This window comes from Herpailurus yagouaroundi, unplaced genomic scaffold (assembly GCF_014898765.1).
Source record: "Herpailurus yagouaroundi ecotype Mexico unplaced genomic scaffold, PumYag 142, whole genome shotgun sequence".
NCBI lineage: Eukaryota > Metazoa > Chordata > Mammalia > Carnivora > Felidae > Herpailurus > Herpailurus yagouaroundi.
In genome coordinates this window covers 45,535,527-45,562,819 of record NW_024412397.1, presented here as the reverse complement: position 1 = coordinate 45,562,819, position 27,293 = coordinate 45,535,527, and the positions used below count along the sequence as shown (strand labels likewise).

The window sequence follows — 27,293 nt, the reverse complement described above, 5'->3', positions numbered from 1 at the left end:
ATATCAGAATTTTAAAAAGTAATAAATAATAGTCACACAAGAAACGTAGCTTTAGCTTCAAGCTGTGGATATATGACATGAAATTTAAATACACTTACAAGAATCTGAGCATATTTCACTCTTCTAACAATCACTAAAGATAGAACTCAAGAAAAGACTCTGTTTAAAAAGAATTAGCAGAATTTTACTCAAGGCACTGTGCAATTGATATCATTATTCAGAATCTCCCTGGTTGCTCCTCTTTTTTTGTATATATTAGCAGCAAGTGTTGTTTAATATTTAACTCATTATATACATTTTATTATAGTCACTAGCACTGAAGACTAAAGATTGAATTTTAAAGTCTTAATTACCTAGTTGATTTGTTTATTCTTTGAAAATTAATCTCCTGGCACGGTGCCTTTCAAATAATAGCCATGTAGTAGATGTCAGCTAATATGAATTTAACAAATTGGTTGTTGACTCTTGCTTTTATGAGAACACCTTTGGTAATGTCATTCTCTTGGAAAAGTTGATGAAGCAAAATTTTAAGCTCACCTGTGTACGTAAAATTTAAAAAAGTATGACTGTGGTTAAGTAGTATCATAAATACAATATGTGAGTGCAGCCAATATTAAATAGTAGGATTCAAGCACTCTGCTACCAGGCCATCATTCACAAGCCGGCAAGAACATGTGCATTTCATTAAAGTCAATGGAGTGTACCCGTTCATCCTGGCATTATTCATAATCGAAACATTTCAATTGTAGTTAACGCACACAAAAAACTGATTTAAAAGTCAAATAAGGAAATTAGTTCTATGTTCCCCTGTTCCAATTCCACAGTGACATCAACTAGCCAACTTTAGCCTTAGGAGGTATGAAAAAAATATCTAATACGATGAATGGAAAACCTAAAGAATCATAGATCTGTTGAAACTAATGTTTTTGCAACCAATTCAACAAAAACCTATTTAGTACTACAAAATAACCCTCAAACTACTCTATTACAAAACCACCAACCTCATCCATAGACTAACTTCTAGATTTCCAAAATGGTGAATCACGATCTAGAGGATTTATGTAAGAAATACAGCCCATTTCTGGGAAAAAAATTGAATTGAACTGTGATTAATTGAAAAATATTTTCTAGACAACACCCAGTGCTCATCCCAACAGGTGTCCTCCTCAATACCTGGGTGTTGTATGGAAACCAATTTGACAATAAATTTCATATTAAAAAAATATTTTCTGCAAACACATTATAAAGACCAGGGGAATTTTGTCCTATTTTAAATCTCTTAGATTTCTCAATCATAGTCAACATGATTAACAGCACATTGTAGACATTCTCTTCACCTTTATTTCTGTGATCCTCTTCTTTTTTGCTTTTTTAAGTTTTCACCATTTAAATATCTTCCTTTTTTCCATGAAAAAAAAATTCTCCATCAATTCCCACTGTGTGTGTCACCAAGGACTCTGTCCTTCATCCCTTACTTTTTAGCCATTCTGATACCTTTCTTTCAAAGGGTTCCAGTCTCTTCAGTATGGGGAGACATGGTTTTTATTTTCCCAAGTTTATATGATCACCAGAGAGGGAGCTGTTTGTATGTCTATGCAGGCACTGTGCACCCTTGGGAGAGGGCCAGAGGATTGCTTATCTGAGAAGAGGAAAGGCTAATGATGGGGCACATGGCTACTGATGGGGGCACAGAGGCAGGGAGAGGATTCTGACTTTGATCCTGCACCCAGCTCATTCATCTGCTTGCCTAGAACTGTGGTGACAGCTTCCAGCCACACCCTTGAAGACTCTGTGTGAAAGGATACACACTAGCATATTTTGTCCATACTTCCTAATGGCTGGAAATAACTTTGAATCACAGAGAGAGTCATGTAGGGGCTCTTATACCCTAACAGACTTGGATGGTCTTGAAAATTGATTGTCAGCAAAGCAGGTCAGCAAACCTGAAAAAAATACCTGACCAATTGGTAGAGATTTCTGTACAATGATTCTTGGTTTCATGTCTTCCTGTTCTTTACCCCACTTCATAATTTACACAAACTCTTTCAAACTCTTTTTAGTGGAATTTCCTGCTTCTGGTTTCTCTCCGTTCAGTCCATATCACCTGCCTGAGAATAATCTATAAATTGTTGGTGTACATGAGGTCTGCTGTCCCTCACATGGTCTCATCCTAAATCCTAGACATTATTTCAAGGCTTTGCCTCAACCCAACCATCTGACTCCTGGCCTTCTTCTTACTTCTTCAGTATGTTCATGCACTGGGACCTCATGTCCTACAGGTGGGTTCTAAATCCAAACCCGCGTGGTTAGCAACCCCCTTCTGCTTCACACTTCCATGGAGCTCTTGTCTTGACAATTCTGTTCAATGAACACCAGTGAGTGCCTCCAGTCATCCCAGGACATGTGCTATCAGTCATGACTTATAAATAAATACGAACTACTCTTCAGGGACTCTAAGACAAAATATTAATTACTATCCCTTTATTCTAGCTATAAGCGCCCTGTACGTATTTTGTGAGAAATGTGTTCTGAAAAGTAGGGCAGTCTTCGTCAACTTAACTCTTGACCATAGTGAATAAGACCCTTTGGTGATCTTGCTTTCTCTCCTACCTCACCTTACGTCATCTCTCTCCTCTGCTCACTACCCCCTACGACCCTCATCTGGATCACACCAGCTCTTAACTGTTTAAGGCTTTCACCTGTGCTGCTTCGGCACCGACTGCTCTTCTCCATCTGTTATATGGCTCTCTCAGCCCAAGTCTCTGATTAGACGTCACCTGCTGAGGCAGGCATCCCTAAAAGACATCATCCCTGTTACTCTCTTTCATAGTGTTCTGTAATATTCTGCAGAGCATCTAACAAAAATTTAAATGATACCTTTGTCTGCTTGACTGACTCCTCTCATTTAGATAGTAAGCCCCTAGAGGTCAGTACCTGGTCTGTTTGCTCACCATGGCATAAGCAGTGCCTAGCACCAGTATGGATCAATAAATATTAATCAAAGGAATAAAATATTATCAGAGCTTTCCTTAGCTCTAGGTGATGTTAGAGCATCACCTTAGTAAAGGTGAAGAGAATTTTACAGGCATATATATTGCCTGTATATTTAAGATATTAAAAACTGTATTTAAATCAACGGATCCAACAAATGATGTTATTAGGAAAGTCTGATAATTTGCTCTCATCCTCTTGCTGCAGAGATGAGGCTACAAAATAGAAATAGCATGGTCTGGCTCCCTGGAATTGAAGTCATTGCTCAAGGACAGTGAATAATGCTATAAAATCACTTCTACTATAAAGATCATTATCTAAAGTCATTATCATACATAGGGCATTCAAACTTCACATTGAGCTTTCTTTCCTAGTACTTCAATCTTGACAATTCACGAAACACCCAAATTTACTTTCTGTTTCTCAGAAAGAGAGGATAAATCAAGGAGACACTTGAAAATTAACAAGTAATCACAAACTTATAAAAGTGCAGAGACAGCCCTGTGTTTCAGTCATTATAAACATGACTCTTTATCTGCCTGCAAACCGTCCTTATTATTCTTCTCAATTTAAAAAGCTGCTATCACCACTTTTGGAGTCATAGCCAGAATACCTTCCTAACTTCAGGGTAAATAAAGGTTTCTTAGGACACTAAAAAGCATTAACCATAGATGAAAAAAGTTTATTTTTCTTTGTCAAATTTAAAAATTTAAGTTCACAAAAGGTAATTTATGTTTTTAGAATTTTTTTTTAATGTTTATTTATTTTTGAGAAAGAGAGAAAGACAGAGCATCAGTGGGGAAGGGGCAGAGATAGGGAGACACAGAATCGGAAGCAGGCTCCAGGCTCTGAGCTGTCAGTACAGAGCCCGACGTGGGGCTTGAACTCACGAACTGTGAGATCATGACCTGAGCTGAAGTTGGACGCTTAACTGACTGAGCCACCCAGGTGCCCCAATTTATGTTTTTTAAAGATTTTATTTTTTCAAGTAATGTTTACATCCAATGTGGGGCTTGAACTTACAACCCTGAGATCAAGAGTCGCATGCTGTACCGACTCAGGCAGCCAGGTTCCCCAAAAGGCACTTTAAATAAAATAAACAGGTAAACCACAAACTGGGAAACTATTTACAATACATGTATCTAACAAAGGACGTATATCCAGAATATATGAAGAACTGCCATCAACAACAGACAAGTGATTGGGCAAAAATGAGAAAAAACTTGAACAGACAGATCACCAAAGAAGATACAAAGGTTCAAAGTACATAAAAAGATGATCAGCATAGGGGCACCTGGGTGGCTCAGTCGGTTGAGCGTCCGACTTTGGCTCAGGTCATGATCTCACAGTTTCTGAGTTCGAGCCCTGCGTTGGGCTCTGTGCTGACAGCTCAGAGCCTGGAGCCTGCCTCAGATTCTGTGTCTCCCCCTCTCTCTACCCCTCCCATTCTCATGCTCTCTCTCTGCCTCTCAATAATAAACATTGAGAGTTTTAAAAAAAAGGAATGAAGTACCGATACATGTTAACAATCTCAGAAATGTTAGGGTAAGTGAAGGGAGCATTTACAAAGCGTATGTTGTCCGATTCCTTTCAGATGCGTCTAAGAATGGGCCCAACTAACCTACGGTGATAGAAATAAGAAAGTAGTTGCTTGGAGAGTACACAGGAGATGAGAGGGTGAGAGGGAGATGGTGGGGTCTTGGATTGGAATTGACTCAAGAGGGCCATGAGGCAAATCTTTAGGGTATGAGATTTAATATCCTATTCTGACCATTATACAGGGTGTAAACAATTGTCAAAACTCATTGGATTGAAATTTTAAGATTTGTTCATTTTATTGTATAGAAAGTGTACCTCAATTCAAAAAATTGATGGACTCTATTATTAAGCAAATCTCTAATGTTAAGTCATTCAGAATATTTCTCTACTTTCTAGCCATGAGAAGTATTTTAAAAATTCTTGTTCTACTGAATTTAATATACTTGGTTTATTAAGGTATGATGGTATGATGGTATGATGGAAGCATTAATTTATCCCATTTCATTACATTAAGCCTCTATTTCTTATGACGTTCAAAACATAAAGATAAAAAACATTGCTCAAAGGGAAAGAAAACGCTGAAAAGCAACTACAAAAAACCCCTGCTCTGAATCAGGATCGGTTCAAAGATGAATGTCATTGCTTCAGTACACCAGCAAGTGGAGTAGTTACACTTTGGGAAGAATTTCATCTTCCTAACCACTGAATTATTCTACAGGGCACTTTAACCAGACCAAAAATTGACTTTTGGGTGTAGCCACAATGGAAATGACGGATCATTTTAATGCAAGAGAAAAAGATTGGAAACCTTGACCCTCTAGATTACTTTGCACCTCAATGAGAAGGGGAAAAAAAAAACACACTTGCAGATCAGCTTATTAAAATACTATGTTCGTGTAACTCAGGTACCAGGAAAATATTTAAAAGAACGACTAAATTAACTGTGGGATGCCACTTTTTCTTTGTTAATTATTTCCATACAAGAACAATAACGTACATCTTTCTCCTACCAAAAAAAAGACCCCAACAACTCCACCGTTTATTTTTAGAGATGTGGGAATAACAGTGTCAGTTTGTGCAGAATTTGCAAGCTCTTTGAATACTAGAGTCTGTCTGAGAGTGGGTAAGGCTGGCATAGACACTTTTTTTTTTTTTTAATCCTGAAGCATAAGGGCTTTTCAGTTGAGATGGTTAGGCCATGAATCTGAAGGTTTACGCTGCATTTTTAAAAATATCACCATGTTCATCAATTCTTATAAGATTTGTAAGGCTTAATTCTCACATAAGCTCAGGAAAGCTGTAGAAAAGTCCGTAACTATCCCTTCCGACCAGCTTCTGTAATCCTAGGTTTACAGACAGGAATGTTCTGGCTGATGATGGGAAGCGTGTCCCTGGGTGTGCACAAAGGCAGGGCCTCCAGCTAGGGGCACTCACAATGTGGGTAACTATCCCCTTCACGCTCTAACCTTAATAATAATCCAACCTTGATTCTAGCACCATACTACCTCTTCTCCGTTCTCCTCATTCCCCAGCGAAGCTAAGTGCAGAGGAACCAGCACTGTGTGCTCCAGAAAATGCCCCGAGCCATGCCCAGTGTGGGGCTGGAGTCCCCACTAGGACAGAAGCCACATCTCTGCAATCTGGAGTGCTCACGAATAGGAGATGTGCTTCCTCTCCTTGGAGCTGAGTGAGCACAAGGACACGGAGAACACATAAACAATAGTCCCTTCTGGGAACTGTGTCTAGGAGAAAGCATCCACAAAATGCAAAAATCGAGGCGTGAGCACGGCTTTTGTGGATTGACTCTCTTCAGGGGTGCCTCAGTGATGACCAGGCACTCCTAGGACTAGGACTACTCTTCCTTTAAAATCACACACCACAGCAGCTTTTCCACAAAGGTGGCCCCTCTGCTCCGGGAGAGAGTATGCTATCAATATGTTAAAAGGTATTACCCTCAAATGTGTGTATCTTTTTGCTCAGACATAAACCCTGCCTGAAGATTTTCTTCATGAAAATCCAAGGAACATTTCTCAGTTCAATGACCTTAAGCGATGATTTTGAATTACTTCCACTCATGAAAGAGAAGGAATGCATTTTTCTCCCCAGGATCTATAAACGGAGGCTGAAGGAAGTATAGGATCCAGAGTAAGAAGATTCAAGTTTTAGACTCTGCCTTGAACATTCTATCAAGGTCCCCAAGTCTGTGATGGTGCAATCTGGACTGTATTCTCGCTTGCAGGGATTCACGGGATTGTCTCACAGTGAACATCATTGCACTATGCAGCGAAGGATTTTTAAAGAACAATGAGAAAAATATGTAAATGAAATGCTGCTGCACATGCACTCCTAAGTTTGAGTTTGCCATGAAACTGACAGGAGTCTTGTGTTCTTCCAACTCGGGGACAAATAAGCCAAACAATGTCTTCCAAGGTTTACTGTACTCAGAGATACGTAAAGGGTAGAGATGAGCGGTAAAGAGGAAAATACACACAGAACCTAGTAACAGAAGACATATTGATTACAAAACGAAACAGAAGGTTTACATGGGGTTAAAGAAATGAAATGGAGAGATAATGTCTGTGTCTGTTTTTAATGAGGGTTGAGTTGCTTCCTCTAGCAGATCTAGAATGAAGACTGCAGACAAACCAGGCAGGAATGAAATGGTCGCTGTAGAGGCCCCCAGGCAATTAAAGCACATTCAGGAAAGGGCTGATGTATGTTTGTGGTGTGGTGGGAGAATACCCAGTCTGACACTGAGTCAGCAGAAGCATTGCCTGGTGCTCCCTTCTCTGGGGAAGGCAGAGACGGGCTGCACGTTAGCATGGCTCCTGACACCATGGGAAGGTGTGTGTGGAGTGAGGATGTAGTATGTCCTGTAATAATCTACACGTCCATAGGTTACCACAGCTGCCTGAAAGGAGTGCTCAGGAAGCAAGAAACTTAGAGGTGATTTTCTGTTGGCATTCACAGAAGAGTGGACGCTGAGAACCAAGCCTGAGAAAAGAGAAGAAAAAGCTCTGGGGTTTCCCAGTCCCTAACGAGTCTTTGCAGTTGTACATTCACAGAAACCTGGAGTTTTGTCTGAATTTGACAGGATTTTCCTTATGTTTCAAATGTGATCCATGGAAAATGCTTGTATTCATTATCTTTAAAGATCTTGGATAGTAGTGCCTTGAATTTAGTATATCCTTAATGAATAATTACCAAGTGAATGAATCAACCATGTTCCCAAATGAGGAATGTGTCTTACATTAATTAAAATAGGAGTCAATAATGTGCACAATACAGCCTATATTTTCTTTATTACTGCCATTTGGCAAATTGAGGACACGCTCTAGCAATTCAAATCTCCCTCTGAGGTAAGTTTAGTAGCTATCATGATAGATTTTGGCAGCTCTCTCCTGGGGTCCCCAAGGCTCACTAAACATTTTAGGAGGACGCCGGACATTATCCTAGTGGCCGGTGAGATAACCCACTTCCAAGTGTGGGAGAGGAAGCGTGGCCCTGCCCGTTGGAACCAGTGAGCTCTGTACTGAGGTCTCAAATGAGTGCTGATGGCGTGAGGGACCGAGGGAATGCAGTCTGGCTCCTTTTTACTTGGTTCAAACTCCAGGTTTTTTATTCCAGAGTTGTGGAAAAGGTTTTCACTGCCTTATATGCTAGGGAAGAAATAAATCTCAAGTGGAAAGGGAGGCTGGGCAGAGGCTGGGGGAGACTGAGAGCCAAGGGTGGGAGGTGAGAAGGGAGGGGGAGCAGGCAGGGGCTGGGGGATCTCTGAGCAGTAGCCCCATGGTGGGAGCTTAGTGGAAAGGGGAGCATTGGACCTTGGGCAAGTTAGGCAACTCACTAGTTACCTGATAATGACAAGAGCCTTAGGATCACAGGCTGCGGACTCTGAACAGAAAAGGCAGCACCGTGCTAACTCAGTGTTGAGGCTGGAGTACAGGTCTTGGAGAAGCAGGCCTGCAAGCTTCTGGGATCTGCACCGACCAACATTTTCAGTGGTTCCCTCAATAGCATAGTACCTACCTGGACCCTTCCCAACTCCAGCCCACCAAGTCATCCATTCTGGCTGGTCGGGAGCTCATAGGCATGACTATGTGTGCCTGTTTTCAGAATGAGCTTTTAATTCCTCCTAAACATTTTTTTAAAGTTTTTTAAGGGGCGCCTGGGTGGCGCAGTCGGTTAAGCGTCCGACTTCAGCCAGGTCACGATCTCGCGGTCCGTGAGTTCGAGCCCCGCATCAGGCTCTGGGCTGATGGCTCAGGGCCTGGAGCCTGTTTCCGATTCTGTGTCTCCCTCTCTCTCTGCCCCTCCACCGTTCATGCTCTGTCTCTCTCGGTCCCAAAAATAAATAAAAAACGTTGAAAAAAAATTTTTAAGTTTTTTAAATGTTTATTTATTATTGAGAGACACAGAGAGACAGAGCATGAGTGTGGGAGGGGCAGAGACAGGAGACAGAACCTGAGGCAAGCTCCAGGCTCCGAGCTGTCAGCACAGAGCCCGACGCGGCGCTGAAACTCACAAACTGCGAGAGCATGACCTGAGCCGAAGTTGGACACTTACCCGGCTGAGCCACCCAGGCGCCCCCTAACAACATTTTTATATGTCCCCTTCTTGTCTTCATTTTCTGTGGGAAAGTTTCCTTCTCTTTCCCAGGAGACAAGCTCCTATTCAGATGATAGCCATCTAGCTGCTCCCATTGATAGAGAGCCTTTATGTGCATAGGCTGTACAAACCTTATGTTTAATAATCTCAGTAACCCATAAAAGCTACATATTGTTACCCCCACGATATAGACAAGTGCTAAGCAAGGTCACTCAGCGTGTGTTCTGGCCACTATGTCAGGCTGCTTCTCGATGTAGAGTGCTTTACAGTTTAGAACGTGCTTTCGCATACTTTATGTAGTTCTCCAGCCTGGGAATTAAGTGTTCTTTTGCCTCCGTTTTACAGAAGGTAACACTGAAATGTAGACAGGTCATGTGACCTGCCCACATTATGTCTTTCACAGCAGCTGAGCTGGGATGCAAACTTGTGTCCTGTTCTATATCCCATGCTTATCTAATGGCAGAGTAGAAAACATGGAGGCTCCCAGATATAAACTTCCTCCATTTTCTTTATATCCACCTTGGAATTTATCTTTTTTTTCTTTTTACTTCCTCTATCTCAGGGAGAAGCTGGTTCTATCTATTCTATGTTCTTAAAGGCTCTGTCGGTTGTTCACGAGTGGCTTTATCCTGTTCCATTTCTTCACCTTTCAAGTCTTTCTCTAAGCTCCAACCGCTGTTTCTAATCACCCAGTAAGGACACATTTTCCTTAGCAATGTCCCTGTATAGCTCATACACTGTTCCCCGCCCCTCATTAATCTGCAACTAATTATGTCTGCTCTGTTTTTCTGCGCACTCCATGTGCTTCCCTATCTCCATACTTCTGCTCACATGGATTAGAAATGTTGTCCTTTTCTCTACGTGCAGAAATTCTATTCCTTCTTTAAGAATAAGCTCAAATGTTGTACCTGCTATGACTATTTCCCCAGTTACTCCAGTCAGATTTAATGGTAAATTCTCTGTGTTCCCAAAGCACTTTGCTCACAAGGAAAACACATCCCTTACCACATGAGACACTTGTTTGTCTCCACCTCTGTTTCAACTTATGGGTGTCAGCACAATAGAGACAAGTAGAGAACTTTATTTACCTCTACACACCTGGAAGCAATAAGCATGGCCCTTGACTGTTGAATGGATGAATGCATGGATGTAGAAACGGATGGATGAACAGTGATTCAGTTACTACTCCAATTTTTCAACATGTCCCAAGGAGGGCATGATCTGATTTCAGGGTTTTTTTCCCCTCATTTTAAATCTCCACTATTATCCTGGGAATTTGTCTTGTCTGCTTTGTGAAAATATTGTTTTAAATAAAAAAAAAAATGACTTGCTGTATGAAATCATGGAAAAGGAGAGGGACTGATATATCATTTTTCTTGTAAAAGTAAATATATTACTGTCATCCAGGTGATCAATGTTACAGATAAGCATCCAAAAAACTTAAAATTTATTTTTAAGTTTAAAAAATAAGATAATAGGAATTGATCTTCTTATATTAATAAATTCTATGTTCACATATAACATAATAGCAAACTTCATTAGATTGGAATAATGAGTTTGGGGAGGTAGGGAGGAAAAGGGAGAACCTACGCTGAATTATGGAAGTCAGAATTTATTGTAAGCAATGCGGTTTTATTACTTTCAATACTATAACCTGCCCATAAAGTCTAAGGAGGCATCTACTTAATGACATGGATGCTTACTTTATAGCTGAATCTTTTTGCCTAAAAACCATTGTATAGGCAAAAGTCATGAAAACAATTTTCCTCTTTAAATAAGTTACAGGTGTTCCCTCTATTTCTCTTATATTAGCAATAGCTGAATGAATGAGGTTTTGCTGTATTCATAGTGGAAGGCCCTTCTGGGGAATACAGTCGAATGTCCCAGGAAAGTGTTAAATGCTTTAAAAATAAAAACAGGAAAATGCTATCTTCTTCAAATGAGATGAACATCAATTATTCATTAAGCTAGATATAACTGAAATCTATCTTCAAACTCTTTGGTTTCCTTTGTGAATTCCCCAAGGATCACGGTTTACTCGCTTCTCTACCCCACCTTCCAAGACTATACACCCCAACGATGGCACCTAGACTTTGCTTTCTGGTGACAGTTATCACTGTAAGAACAGGTGTTTAAAAGAGACATGATAAGGTTTTCAGATATTCTTGTCATTGCTCTGCTCATCTATAGTTACCCGAGATTCAAATATAAGGAAAGGTTACTCACTGATTCCTGGTATAGGTTGCAGGTAATTTACTGGCTCCCATCCTGGAAAAGAGAAAGGCAATTCATTCTGAGCTGTCACCACAGAGCCAGATGCAGGGCTCAAACCCACAAGCCGTGAGATCATGACCTGTGTGCCGAAGTCAGATGCTCAATCAACTGAGCCACCCAGGCACACTGTATATTTAAAAACTTTCTACATAAAGATGCCTCAATGCCTCTAGTATTTTATTTCTAGCAAAGAAAATCATGGAGTGTGGGGAGGAAGGGTCATGAAATACAATATGTCACTCTTGTGTTTCTGGGCTACTGAAGAGGTGACTGGCTTAGTGTCACTTATCAGGAAACTGGGCATTGCCTTCAAACTTTGCACAGAGAAGACTGAGTCTTGTGCCTGTTTCCTCCACATCAGAGAAATAGAACTGGGGACTGGTGGGGTAGTTGGAGGAGGAATATGTTCACTGGAGAGAAGAAAATTTCCCTGCATTCTTTGTGTCCTTGGATTCTTTGTTTCAGTGTGTTAACAACCAATCATATTTCCTGCTTAGAATCTTTGTATACATCTTTGTTTATATACAAAGATTATATTTTCTGCTTAGATTCTTTGACTACTTGGGACAGATCTCTCTGAATAAAATTGGTATTTGGAATAGATATGCCATGTACATCTCCTGGCGTGGAGTATCTGTGGCTCACTGTTGGATACCTTGATCTGTGAAGCTTGGAAGAGTAAACGAACTAAAATCTAGGATGAAAGAAAAAAGGCTCTTTGAGGGAAATGATCCCATGGATATTAAATCATCCAGAACTAATGTTCGTTTATTCTGTAGTAAAGAGCTCTAAGAAAAAAATCTTCGAGCTTTCCCTGAGCCAATGATTTTTCATCCTGATAATCAAGAAGGACCTCTTTCTACCAGATGGAGTTGCTAAATGTAACATAGCAAATTCCTTCTGGCTTAGTCATCTATAGGGAGAGGAGAGCCTCAACTCATTCGGGGAACAATTTCAGGGAACTGCAAGATGGTAATAATATGACTATTTAGATTTCTGCTTTCTAGATTACAGTTATAATTCTTCCCTTAAATAATGCATTATAAATATATAATATACAATACATATTATATACTGTATACTATAACACATATGGTATGTAATATATAATTTTAATGTATTATAACCTACTACATACTAAACTATGTTTACATATTAGATAATGTATTGCATGCTAAACTGTATGTGAATACATATCCTATTTTAAATACTTGTATATGTAATGTTTTGTTCTCTGTATGCTGTAAAATATCCCTTTCAAAGTATGTTGTCAAAAACTTGAACAAGTACTTAAGAATGGTGAAGCTAAGCAATGATAGGGATAACTCTGCTATCCTGTGCCATTTACATAACCTGCTATCAGTGTAACTCACTTATAATATTCATTTTCTAACCCTAATTGTGACAAAGGTCCTATTGGCTTTTGCCTTTTTAATCAATTTTTCACTAAATTTTATTTATGCTAAAATGTACAGTTTATACTTATGTCAATTAAATGCTATTCTCCCCTCTAAGATGATTTAAAAGATGTGTCTAAGGGCATTCTGAATTGTATTGTCATGAGTGTCCTGGTATAACGTATCAACTCCACTTGATTTAGTGATTTCTGCATTTTGGATGAAGGCATTTGTAAGTCATCTGTACAGCTCATCAATAAGTTAGAGGTCCTACAGTACAACTGATCCCCACGGGTTGGAACTTGATATGTAATCCACTGCTTCAACCCACTCTGATGTAATTGCAACTCTATATTTACTTGTTCACCCATGTAACAGTAGCATGATTAAGATCACACACTTGCGGCTTGGTGATAAGAACAGTGTTTAGGCGAGAACCCCAAATCTTCCTCCATAGAAAACTGATTTTATTCAGCACAGTTTCATTGTTTATATAATCTGTCACACAACCATGGGAGGAAATTAAATTGATGTGGAAAAATGGCTATTCAAAAAGCCAAATGTGGCTGCTCTTTTACCTCTTATGGTACTATGGTAAGTTGCTTATTGATTGCATGAGGCATTGGTGTCATCAGGTGTTGCTTTTAAGCTCTCTGGCTTATTTTTTTTTTAAATTTTTTTAAACGTTTTTATTTATTTTTGAGACAGAGAGAGACAGAGCATGAACGGGGGAGGGTCACAGAGAGAGGGAGGCACAGAATCTGAAACAGGCTCCAGGCTCTGAGCTGTCAGCACAGAGCCCGACGCGGGGCTCGAACTCACGGACTGCGAGATCATGACCTGAGCCGAAGTCGGACGCTTAACCGACCAAGCCACCCAGGCGCCCCTAAGCTCTCTGGCTTATAATGATCAAATGGTTTCCTTGAAAAACGTGAACATGACGGACTCTTTTCCCCATCTCCATGATGAATCAAATATATAAGGCTGTGCAAGGTCATCTGCCAATTTCTCTTACCCTTTTTTAATTAATTGTGGTAAGAGACAGCATGAGATCTATCCTCTTAACACATTTTAAAATGTACAATACAGTATTGTTTACTCTAAAGCACAATGTAGTACAGCCGATCTCTAGAACTTTCTTGTTCATCCTGCATGATGGAAACTCTATACCCATCGAACACCAACTCCCAATTCCCCTCTCCCCAGCTCCAGGAAACTACCATCCTCCGATTTCCTAAGGGTCTCAGGAAACCTGACATCAGGGCATAATAATGAAGTCCCGTCAGGGATTGGATACCCCTCGCTGGTCCTGTTTGGCTCTCCACACATCACAGACTGAAATATATGAGTTAGATAAGCGCATGTCTTGTACGTGTTATAGTAAATTTGCTGAACACAGGGAGGATCCAGTCCTACTCCTCTTTATACCTTTCCTGAATCTAGTTTTGTGCCCTGTATAAATACCCATTGAATTAAATTAAATTTAAAAATTTCTTTTCCCGGTAAAAATCTCTTTTCTGATAAAAAGAACGGAAAGTAAATGCCATTTATTTTTCAGTTAATGGATTATCTCATTAAGAAAAGTCCCCTCCCTCCCGACTTAGTAAGAGTAATGGTGTGTATGGCTCTTAAAGGCTTTGACTGTATCTTCTAAATCATTGTTATTCCTATGTTTTTTTTTTTTAATGTAGCCTATGATGTTGGGTTCAGTCCACACAGTCAACATAGACTAACTTCCTCACTACATGACCATATTTTAAATAACTACGAATATTCATTTCTGTGCAAATGAATTAAATCTCAGCATGCAGGCTTGTTTCACATAACAGAAATTAACTGGGTTTTGACCAGAGCCCCTAAAATTAATATGGTTAAACCTCACATCTGGTGTACAGGTTCTTATACTGTGGTTGTAAGATTGATTTCGATATTAAAGGCTTCGTTTAGTGGTACAGACAATCTCATGAAACAGGATCTTTCCCTTCTCAACAGGACTGGCTTCTGAGTCATTTTTGGTTTTGGTAAAGCACGTTTTTTTCCACCTGTTGAAACTTGGCATAAGCACCACACTAAGTGAGTAGGTCTAGAGCTTTGATGGGAAATCAATTTAAAAAAAAATAGCATTTCACTGATCCTTTTCCTCAGGGTTGGAGAGCTCCATGCATCATAAATAGCACACTGAGCCAGACAGAGCTCACATTCAAGTGAGAGAACACAAATAAGACCACAATGCACTTCTCTCAAAGTAACTCCTCTCGCCACAGTGAGAAACTAATCATGTTGTTTATCATCATCCTTACCTAGGAGAGAATAGCAGAGATAGGAAAAGGTTGGACAGTTTCCTAAGACCATGTGGCAATTTGTTGTTGAAACTGAAATAGGTTTACATTTCATGAATGAATGTTTTTTTCATCTTCCAGCTAAACTCTTCAGAAATGTGATTATCAATACCGTCAATTTTACATACTGGTATTCTGATTAAAAAAATGATCAAAGTGAAGTTTAGGTCCTTTGCTGTCTCATATTCTGTTGTTGGATTTAAAAGTTTATTCCAGAGGCACCTGGGTGGCTCAGTCAGTTAAGCGTCTGACTTCAGCTCAGGTCACGATCTCACAGCTTGTGAGTTTGAGCCCCTGCGTCGGGCTCTGTGCTGACAGCTCAGAGCCTGGAGCCTGCTTCAGATTCTGTGTCTCCCTCTCTCTCTCTGCTCCTCCCCTGCTCACTGTGTCTCTCTCTCCTTCAAAAATAAATAAATATTAAAATAAATAAATAAAATAAATAAACAGTAAAAAAAATTTTTTAAGTTTATTCCAATATTTTCTTTTTTTAAAAAAAAAATTTTTTTTTCAACGTTTATTTATTTTTGGGACAGAGAGAGACAGAGCATGAACGGGCAAGGGGCAGAGAGAGAGGGAGACACAGAATCGGAAACAGGCTCCAGGCTCTGAGCCATCAGCCCAGAGCCCGACGCGGGGCTCGAACTCACGGACCGTGAGATCGTGACCTGGTTGAAGTCGGACGCTTAACCGACTGCGCCACCCAGGCGCCCCTCCAATATTTTCTTTTGAAATATTAATTTGGTCTAACCTTCCTTTCTTTCCTATTTTCTTCTAAAGTTACTTGGATGCGCCATTATTAAATTAATAATAACCACAATAACATCCAGCATGTAATCCTTTTAGATTTAAATTTTTTTCCGAATATTTTACGATTATATTTTCACATCTTAGTCTACAGCATTTTACTTTTAATAACTCCACATTATTGAATCTTTCCAAAGCATTTTTATAGAAATAGCCAGTTTTTTAATGCACTGATATGTCATTGGATTACATAATTTATAACTGAATTGAATAATTATATGAACAAGTATAATTCCCACAGCAGGTTTGGGAACAAACACAACTGGCTCTTGGTCCACATATATCCCCACAGGTGGGGTCAAAAGTTTACAGGTAAGCTAGAGGGATAATAGGTGGCGCTCTTATGTTATACTGAATCGATCAGTAGGTTACATCTAGAGAAGAGAAAGCATTGCTTCACTAGGCAAATCATTTAAGAAAGGGTTAACTTAAAAAAAACCCTTCTATTGTATTTTATATTTTGTGTATGCATTACTTTGATATATATATATATATATATATAGAGAGAGAGAGAGAGAGAGAGAGGGAGAGGAGAAGGAGACAATAAGTTTAGGTATCTTGCCCAAGATTCTAAAACTAGAGATAGAACAAGGATGTGGCTCCAGAATTCTGCCTCCAAGTCCATCCTTCCAGTATTCTTTCCTTCTGTCCCATGAGCCCTAGGATACAGAAGTCTGTAGGGGGTGGGGAGACTGCTACCAGTCAGGAAGGGGGCTTGAGATAGCTCACAAGTGGTCATCAAGAAAGCACGGTAAAGAAGAGAGAAGACAGAAAGTGATAAGATAGTCTTAGGAATTGGCAACCGAGAACCCTGCCATTGTGGTTTCATTAAGTTCACCCAGGTATTTCTTGACTTTGGGCCTCACTGGTTCAAAACAAAAGAGGTTTCAGCAAACACATTTGGTCAACTGACACCACCAACTATTTTCAGTTTTTGCAACTCTGAAAGGACATCCTTCCTCTCTGGCAAACAATAATCAACACAGGAGAACCTCTGACCCAACAGTCCCATGGGCAGCTAGGGGAGCAAGCTTAGTAGAAATCTATGATGACAAACAGCAATTACATTGAAGGCATTTGAGCCTCACCATCCACTTCCTTCTAATCCTTGGGTTTTACAGGTTCTATCTCCATCAAGTCCTTCTTTGAGTAAGACGATAAGCACCAGTTTTGAAGAACCTCCTGGCATCCCAAAAGGGATGATCTTATAGGAGCTGTTTTAAAATGCCTCAGAAAGGATTATTATGTTTTTCCATTAAGTATTAATGATTTCGGTTTATATTAAATGCCTTCCATGTTTCTTGACTTGGCATTTTCCAAATTATTTTCTTCAAGAAGCAAATTAGAAAGGCATTAATATTTCTATGACTTTATATGGAATTCATAAAAAAGGTTAAGATCTCAAATGGGCATCCCTTCAATAAAATTATGTTAAATTGTGCGGAATGTTCATACATGGGACAGTAGTTTTATATACTTTCAAAAATAGCTTTTCCATTTTTAAACGATCTGGTTTCAAAAAATAATTATTGCAATCACTTGGCTATAAATGCGGTTGAGATTTAAAGCTTCCTTCATAATAAAACAGTATCTCATTTCAATATGCTTTTGCAAGCATTATTATAAATAATAGATTAATTATTTAATTAACATGGGTACAAATGTAAAGGCCATGTGAGTAAACCATTTATTTCATTTTCTTTTTTTGTTGTTGTTTACATTTTTTTCAACATTTTATTTGTTTTTATGAGACAGAGAAAGAGAGAAAGAGTGTGAGTGGGGGAAGGGCAGAGAGAGGGAGACACAGCATCTGAAGCAGGCTCCAGGCTCCGAGCTGTCCGCACAGAGCCTGATGCGGGGCTCGAACTCGCGAACTGGGAGATCACGACCTGAGCCGAAGTCAGATGCTTAACTGACTGAGCCACCCAGGCGCCCCTCGTTTATTTCATTTTCTGAAGATCACAAAATGAGTTAACTAATTTTTAGTTAGTTAACAAAATTAACTGAAAGGAAATACAAATGAAAAAGAGAAAGAGGGCAAGACCCGGTGCCATTGTGTGTATTGAGTGCTCCTTTTCACGAAGCTGCGTTCTAGCTGGAGCCTCTCTGTGCTCTGCTGGCTGCTGAGGGCACCTGCGCCCATGCCGGGCTCCCTGAGCAAAGGGATCCAGCACTTTATGGCATGCTTTCTATAAAATAAAGTACAAAGTATAAATCATGTCCAGTGAGGTGCTGAGAAAGCTAGCCCAAGCAGCAGCCGCTGAAGGGACAACAGCCCTGAAAAGGGGTAGGTCTGACCCTCCAGCTGTCTCTGGGGAAACCAATGAACCCAGCCTGCCCGGGCCCTAATTCTCTTATCTACAAAATGTCTCAAAGTCCATTTCAACTTTGAGATTCTAGCAAATGGGGCGAACATAAGTAAATAAATAAATAGTGTTTCATTATCATGCAGTCACCTTGTTTTTCCTGTGTATGTAGCAGTTTTCCTATTCGTGTTCCTATTTATATTGTATTGCTTCCTTCAAGAAGCAAATTAGAAAAGTATTAAGATTTCTGTGACATTGTAAGAAACTGACAAAAATGTCTGAGATCTCAAATGGCTATCCCTTCAAGAAAATGATGTTAAGTTGTTTAAAGTTGCCAAGTGCTGGATCCAAACTCAGGAGGTCTGGCCAAAGGGTCCACGCGCTTAACCCTTATACCACACCATCTGTGGATGCTTCCATTGTTACATAAATATTTTTGTGTCGACTAACTCTGCCACATGCAAGCTCACTAAAGGAAAGCACTTGGTCTCTGTCTTCTCTGTGCCTCTGACTAGTACACACAGAGACACTCCGTAGGAGCAACCTGTGAGGTACAGGAATCCGGCATGGCACTGAAAACAAAGGGCAAACCTCTGAAATTGTCTGCCACACTTAAAACACACAGAGACACGCCCCTTCCTTCTTGTTCTTTCCTCTACTATGTGAAAAATGCTGGCTGCCTGTTACACAGATCAGAAAAATGGGTAATAGCATTAATAAAAACACCTTATGGGCGCCTGGGTGGCTCAGTCGGTTGAGCGTCTGACTTCGGCTCAGGTCATGATCTCACAGCTCTGTGAGTTCGAGCCCCGCATTGGGCTCTTGCTGACGGCTCGGAGCCTGGAGCCTGTTTCGGATTCTGTGTCTCCCTCTCTCTCTGCCCCTAACCCTGTCTCTGTCTCTCTCAAAAATAAATAAACGTTAAAAAAAATTAAAGAAAAAACACCTTATACATTTCCACGTCTCAGAAATATGAGTCAGACAATGAAGGAAGATCTTTCAGTGCTAAACTCTCCCTCACTCACTTTCTTCCGTCCTCCTTCCTTTGTCACTGTCTCAACAAATATTTGTTTTATTCCCACTACATGCCAGAAAAACAAACCGCTGGGTGTGTTATTAACGTTTCCGCCCTAGATGCTAAAAGACAGAGGCAAGTAATATGAAGTAATGTCAAGAGCAATAAAAAGATTGCCAAAATTTATTGCGAACATACCACGAGCTAAATGTTAGGCCCAGGGCTTGATGGGCGTTATCTCACTCAATCCTCATCACAACTCCATAAGATAACACTATTATTATCTCCACTTGACAAATAAGGGGAGCAAGTTGAGAGAGGCTGAGGTCATATGACTCCTAAGGGACAGAGCAGGGACTCCAGCCCTGGCGGTCTGAGACTACAGCTTGCACTCTTAACCTTTACACTCCACTCCCTCCAGAAGTAGATTCGGCCACGAGGCATACAGAGGGCATGCGTGAAATTGGTTTCATTTCCTTTCACAAGAGTCCCATAAATATAGTATCAGAGTGTTACAGGAATTGCTTCCAACATCCTCATAGACTTCACCCAAAAGCAGGTGGGTGACTTGTAACAAGCTCCCCCCTCCTGGCTTTATTCAATCCATTTGTAAAAAAAAAAAAAAAAAATTAATAATCTTGAGTTCCTCCCAGGCACAGACCTTCCAGTCTTCTTCTTTTTTTTTAAGTTTATTTATTTATTTTTGAGAGAGCTCACGAGCAAGGTAAGAGCAGAGAGAGGGAGAGAGAATCCCAAGCAGGCTCCATGCTGTAAGTGCAGAACCCAACCTGGGGCTCGAACTCAAAAACCGCGAGATCATGACCTGAGCCAAAACCAAGAGTCAGGTGCTCAACCAACTAAGCCACCCGGGGAACCCCAGGTCCTTCTATTATTCTAAAGAGGCAGCTGTGGGGCAGGGAGTGTTCACCGATTTCAGAGCCAGAAGAGCTCTGTTAATTTGAATGGCCAGCACACTCCTTGCAGCCCCATCACGGGGATCTGATTCTATCACTTCTGGCTTGTCTTCTGCTGACCTCAACTGCCTGGAAGACAATTGTTCAACCTTAATATCATCTGGAGATACAATGATCTACCCTCTTAACAAATTTTTACATGCACAATACATTGTTGTTGCCTATACCTACAATGTTATACTGCAGGACTCCAGAGCACATTCATCTTGCTTGACTTTTACGCTCATTGATTAGTTACTCCCTGTTTTCCCCCTTCCCCTAGCCCCTGGTAACCATAATTCCACTCTTTGATTCTATGACTTTGACTATTTTAGATACCTCATATAAGTGGAATCATGCAATATTTGTCTTTTTGGGTCCGGCTTACTTCACTTAGCATAATGTCCTCAAGGTTCATCCATGTTGCCGTATATTACAGAATTTCCTTCGTTTTCAAGGCTGAATAGTATTCCGTTTTATCCACTCATCTTTCAAAGGACATTTAAGTTGTTGCTACATCTTGGCTATTGTGAATAGTGCCACAGTGAACATGGCAGTGCACATATCTCTTCTAGATCCTGATTTTCAATTCTTTTGGATAAATACCCAGAACTGGGATTTGCTGGATTATACAGTGGTTCCATTTTTAATTTTTTGAGGCCCTCCATACTCTTCTTCCATGTGACTATAACAGTTTTCATTCCCACCAACAGTATGTATGTATTTACCCAAGAATTCAAAATCAAACTCTCAACTTCTATATTCTTTATCGTCATGTTCTATGGTCGTAGGTTCTGCTCTTTGTATGTGAGACTTACACTCATGTCCAATATTGATTCATTGAAGTTCTGGCTGAAGAGGAGCTTGAAATGATGCGTCTGACTTGGAAGGGTATTTATACTATTCCCCCGCTTCTCTGTGCTTTTAGGATTGTTTTGCTAACCACCATGATTCACATCAAGCCTTTTCTTTTCATCTGAAATTCAGTCTCTTTATGTTTTTGCACTACTGGCCCTTTCTGAGTAATCTCATCCACTTTATTGGCATTGATGACAAGTACCTTTACAATGCTGACTCCCAAGTCTCTAAACTGCGTCTCTTACTCGAGCTCCAGACACAAATAAGAATGCGCTCAGTGCACGTGGCTTTTGGTCTCCTACAGGCACTAAAATCATGCCTATTTAAATAGGAAGTCCTCCTCTTCCAATCATACTCCTCCCCTAGTGCTCCCTCTCAGGGACTGGCACCACTCAGGAACCGAGGGACTTGGGACTCAGAGGCCTTGGGACTCTTCTTGTCATTAATAATCATGTTCCTGTTCTCGAATCCATCACCCTCCCCCGGCCCTACCGCCACTTCCTCAGCTCAGGCCATTCTTATTTCTCACCTAGATAACTGCAATAGATATCCAGGAAGCATCTTTGCTTTGGTTGGTAACAGTGATCTCACATTTAACATATCTAAAAGAGAAATCTCCTTTTGTCCTCAGCTCCCCAAATTGGCCCTCTCACGTTTGGCCACATCCCAGCTAATAGTATGATTACCAACTTGCTCAAGCCAAAAACCTAGAGCCATCCCTCAGCTCTCTCCTATCCACCCACATCCAATCTACCAGCGTTCACCATCATTTTTACCTCAAAAATATGTCCTAAATCTGATAGCGTGTCATTATTTTCACTGAAACTACTCTAGTCTAGACCACCTCATATTTCTCCTGGCTTACTTTAACAGCTTGTAAATGTTTTCCCTACCTCTCATTTTTTTTTTTTCCCTCTAGAACCCCTCCCAAGTCAGAGTACTAAAAAATAAACCATCTCATTTCCTTGCATCAAGTTTTGCAGTGATCTTCTATTGCGATTGTTATAAGATGGAAACTCTTTACTATAGTCTGTACGGTTCCACATAAGCTGGACACTGCGTATATATTCACCCGCACCCACTATGCTCCAGCCATTGTGACTTTCTTTCTGGCTTCCTCAGTCCAGCAAGCTTGTCCCGCCTCAGGGCCTCTGTACGTGCCATTCCCACTTCTGTCAGGTTTGCTCATGACTGGTTCCTTCACATCATCCATGATTCAGTTCAAATACCAGCTCCTCAGAGAGATCTTCCTTCACTACTCTAGCTAAAGTGGTGTCCCAAGATTTAATTTTATCTTTTCTCTTGGATAATGACCAAGTGAAAAAAGAAAAATATGGGCTTACTGAAGCAGATTATTTATAATTAGAAACCCAGTTAAAAAGTTTAAAATAAGAATGTGCAGAATCCATGGGCAGAATTCAAAAGTGCATATAGATCATGGCGGTGTATCAGAGTATCCGTAATTTTGCAGATCAAGTACAGGCACTAGATGATTCAAGTTGGTGACAATAAGTAGCATCAGCTGGTCTGAAGGACATAGAAGGAGGAGGAATCCCCCCTTGTAGGTAAGTTCCCAAAGCTGAAGAAGCCTGGACTTCATTTATCCTTTCTTCCTCTGCTTGCCTGAACTGTCTAAAAGACGCAATCTGACTGCCCAACAGAAAAACCACTTCTGGAAATACAATGTGATGAGATTGCATTTTAGGGTTTTGACAGGAGGAAAAACAAAGGCACAGTTGCCATGCTTTCTTTACTTAGTCTTCTGACATTATGAAAATTTTCAAACATGAAGAAAAATAGAAAAGCTCCATTTCTTAAGATCATTTTTCTCCCTGCTTCAGATGGAGCCAAGTGGTCTCAAAACTCCCCAACTACTGGGTGGGACCAGTAGTTTTTAAACTTCTAATTGCGCGAGTAAAGGTCTGGATATTCGTATGGTCAGTTTTGACATTTTGATCACTTTTTTAGTGCAATCATACCTAAAGTTAGTCAACAAATGCCTCCTGCTAGATAGAACTTGACTATTTTATTTAATTAATTAATTTAAAATTTTATTTTACTGCAGTAAGAATTCTTTCTTTAAAAATTTTTTAAAATGTTTATTTTTGAGACAGAGAGACAGAGCATGAGCAGGGGAGGGGCAAAGAGAGAGGGAGACACAGAATCCGAAGCAGGCTCCAGGCTCTGAGCTGTCAGCGCAGAGCCCGACGCGGGGCTCGAACTCACGAACCGTGAGATCGTGACCTGAGCTGAAGTGGGACGCTCAACCGACTGATCCACCCAGGCACCCCGCGGTAAAAATTCTTAACATCGGTCTACCCTTTTAACAAATTTGTAAGTGTAAAATATAGTATTGTTTAGGATGGGTACAACAGTACACAGCTGATCTTTAGAACTTCCTAGGGCTTGGGGCAGGAGAGTGGGAAGTTGATAAATAGCTGCTTTGCTTTTGCTGGTTTACGAAGCTCTGAACTATTTTGCCTTTATTTTATTTTATTTTATTTTATTTTATTTTATTTTATTTTCATGTTTATTTATTTTTGAGAGAGTGTGAGTGGAGGAGGCGCAGACAGAGGGGGGGCAGGGACAGAGGATCTGAAGCAGGCACCAGGTTCCGTGCTGACAGCAGAGAGCCCCATGTGGGGCTCGAACTTAGGACCGTGAGATCATAACCTGAGCCGAAGTTGGGACACTTAACTGACAGCCACCCAGGCTCCCTGAACTATTTCACCTTTACATTTTCCATTCCAGTGCTCTGGAGAAGATCTACATGCTTCAGGGACACATTCGTTTTTGTCCCTTACATAGGCCCTTTATTAAAGCGTACTGATTACGGTGTCATTTCCAGTACTAAACTATACTGTATTATATATACTACTTATGCAAGTTCTGAAGTCAAATGTCAAAAAGAAAATCTAAATTAGTTACATCTTAGCCTTGGTGTTTACATTTCTTTCTTTGAAAAATTTAAAAAATGTTTATTTATTTATTTTTTTTTTTGAGAGAGAGAGAGAGAGAGAGAGAGAGCACATTCGAGCAGGGTTGGGGAAGAGAGAGAGGGAGAGAGAGAATCCCAAGCGGGCTCTGTGCTGTTAATGCGGAGTCCAACACAGGGCTCGATCTTACAAAGCGTGAGATCATTGCCTGAGCCAAAATCAAGAATTGGACACTTAACCGATGGAGCCACCCAGGTGCCTCAGTGTTTACATTTTTATCAGCAAATATGAACTAAAAGTTAAATCGTATCTGCCATCTTACAAGCAGATCTTTTATTTTTCACCCAGAACAAAGACTTTCCTTTGACGTTATCTCACGAGTGACAATGTTACATTTGGTAATTTACTAGTGGACGGAGTATACTGCCCAAGTTACACTACCCCAGATCCTACTGAACCCAGCGTGGTGACCTTTGGAGAGAAAAGATAAAAAATGCAAGCTGACCCAAGGCATCTGCTTGTTTTATCTGTTTCTGCCAACAATCACTTATATATTACTTAAAAACAAGAGGTAATGAAGTACATCTTCCAGGCCATTTAGCTTTTGTTTGTTTGATTTTTAAAATCCCTCAAAGACTGACTACTGCCAACTTGAAATGCTTTCTGAAAAGTTCGGGGAAATTCAAACACTGTGACTATAGTCAGAATACTTCGTATAGGGCATTACTGGTACTCGAACGTGGAACCAGGACCTAACCCAGTTGGGTCAGGAAGTTGTTACTTAAAGACTTATGTTATAGAGTTAAAAAATATTCAATTGGTTATCTCTCTTTTGGTTTTCTTCCTCATGTGGAGGCGGAAAATGATTTTTTCTTGTTTTCTCAATAAATGCTAGAAAGGTAAACTGAATTCTAGTCATAAATTTACATTTGACTTTTCAAAAAAAATATTCCATACACTGGCGTCAGGTTAAGTGAAGAACAAAGAGGCTAACCTTCCAGTGTGTTCAACAAGCAAAAATATCATCATATTTCAGTTGTGGAATCAGGGATAAAAGGCACAGCATAGGGAATATAATCAGTGGGACTGCAGTATCACTGGTAACAGATGATACCTATAGTTGTGGGCACAGCTTAACATGAGTCTTGTCGAATCTCTATGTTGTACACCTGAGACCAATGTAACATTGTGCCTCCACTAGACTTCAATAAAAAAATTAAAAATCATACGAAATTATATAGTCACAGCCCTTTCTGTGTTGGGTATTTTCAACCAACATGATGATTTTTAAGGTTGTCATTTAATTAATTAAAAAAATAACAACTATAGTCACATATGACTTCTATACAGTTCTTATATGAATGAAGTACGAGTTACATATTTTGCATCTGGCGCTTTTATTTTAACTTTATAGAAGCAAAGCCGCCAACATGCTGATTAAGGATACTCTGAGTACGATAGCTGGACTTTTCACAAATGCCCTGCAAATTCCCAGGAAGTCAACGCACAGCTGTCCCACTTGCACACAATGATGACTTACTGTTCACTGCTGAGAAGGTCTGGTTAGCAGCAAATGCGGTCAAGGCACGCAGACACTTGTTAGGTTCACTTTGCAAGAGAAGCAAATATTGAATATTCCTTGACACAGAGAAATTGTCATTCATATCCCATTATTTCCCAAAACTTAGAAGCCCCTATGTTAATGGCAGGTGAGTTATTGATAAATGTGTTTGATTGCAATGAAAAGAGATGCAACAAAGGACTGCGGGAAAGGTTGGGAGATAAATGTTAATGATACCCTGCGATCTCTTTTCAGTCCAATCCCCCAAATCGCTTCTAAATGTTGGCTCCCATCTCCACTAGCACATAGGCAGGTAAGGAAAGAAATTCTGTATGCAAATAATAGTCTTTCCTTGTATTTACATACATATTTAAACTTAACAGGAACCCATGGGGGAGGGGAAGGAAAAAAAAAAAAAAAGAGGTTAGAGTGGGAGAGAGCCAAAGCATAAGAGACTGTTGAGAACTGAGAGCAAACTGAGGGTTGATGGGGGGTGGGAGGGAGGAGAGGGTGGGTGATGGGTATTGAGGAGGGCACCTTTTGGGATGAGCACTGGGTGTTGTATGGAAACCAATTTGACAATAAATTTCATATATAAATAAAAAAAATAGCAGAATACTGAAAATCAACAAGTGCAGTAAGGACAGAATTATATATTAAAAAAAGAGTGACTTTTGTTCTCTGTTGAAATGCCACAGTGGCACTGAAAAGGTAATATTCATTATCTCTTCAGGAAAACAGACTCATTCCAGGGAAATCAGCATTCATCAGTCACGGATCTAAAGGAAAAACTTAGAAAATACCATCCAACCCTCTACTTCCCCTAAACCATCAAATCAAAGAATATTTTTTATATGTTTGAGATTTCTCTCCATCTCAAATACAACTTTGGTGCTTTGCCCTTGACACATAGTGGCAAATAATAAATATTCTTTTAATAGCTCTCCCATAAATGAATGAATAAATGAATGACTTCACTTGCAAATTGAATTAGGATGCAGAAATTGATATGCAGAATTAATAAGGTTTTCAGTTTAATTTATGGATAAGGAAATGCTTACAGCTCCGGGGTTGGTTGGGGATAATTCTTTGTACTTTCTCAAAGGCGCTGTCTAGGGTGTTCGTCCCCTTCTCATGTATGTTTCCATTTCGCTGGTTTTCTCCTGTCCTATCTTTGCAATTCCCTCCCATCATTCTTAGGGACTTCTTTCCTTATGAAACCCACAGGGACATTTTCTGTGTCTGATGACTTCACAAAGCCACTTGCTCCTTCATTTGTTGAACCGACACCTCCTGAGAATCTGCTTCTTCCAGGCCCCGTGGGAGGCACCAGGGACAAAACAGAACCACACAAGCAACTTCTGTCTTTGTTTTCACTACATTTTTCGATTTCATTAAAACCTAGCTCAGAAACGAAGCAAACAGAACCTGCAAGGACATCAGTCTCCAAAAAGGCATTCCAGGACTAGGCATGTTGCTGATAAAGGTTCATTCTGGAGGGCCCCAGTGCCACAATGGTGTCACGCACTCCATTAATCTCTATTGCAATACACATGTCTGGCGAATGCATCGTTTCTAGCATCTTGTTTATAATTCTTATGTTGATCGTATTTTGAAATGAGAACATTTTTACTATACCGGCTTACATAGCATATTATTAAATTAATCTCACCTATTTCTTTTTAGTTTTTAAAATGTGGCTATTCAAGGGG

At 40.1% G+C, this 27,293-nt stretch overlaps 1 protein-coding gene across 4 annotated transcripts in view; it reads right to left on the bottom strand.

The window, feature by feature from the left end:
* CHST9 (carbohydrate sulfotransferase 9) overlaps positions 1-27,293 on the bottom strand; it is a 205,575-nt gene that overhangs the window by 98,658 nt on the left and 79,624 nt on the right. For 2 of the 4 annotated variants that reach the window (XM_040479174.1, XM_040479175.1), the window contains one exon: positions 11,365-11,406. The exons of the other annotated variants lie outside the window; for them this stretch is intronic. In XM_040479174.1, the coding sequence (XP_040335108.1) occupies positions 11,365-11,406 (42 nt within the window). The remainder of the gene's footprint in view (positions 1-11,364; positions 11,407-27,293) is intronic. 4 annotated transcript variants of the gene reach the window in all.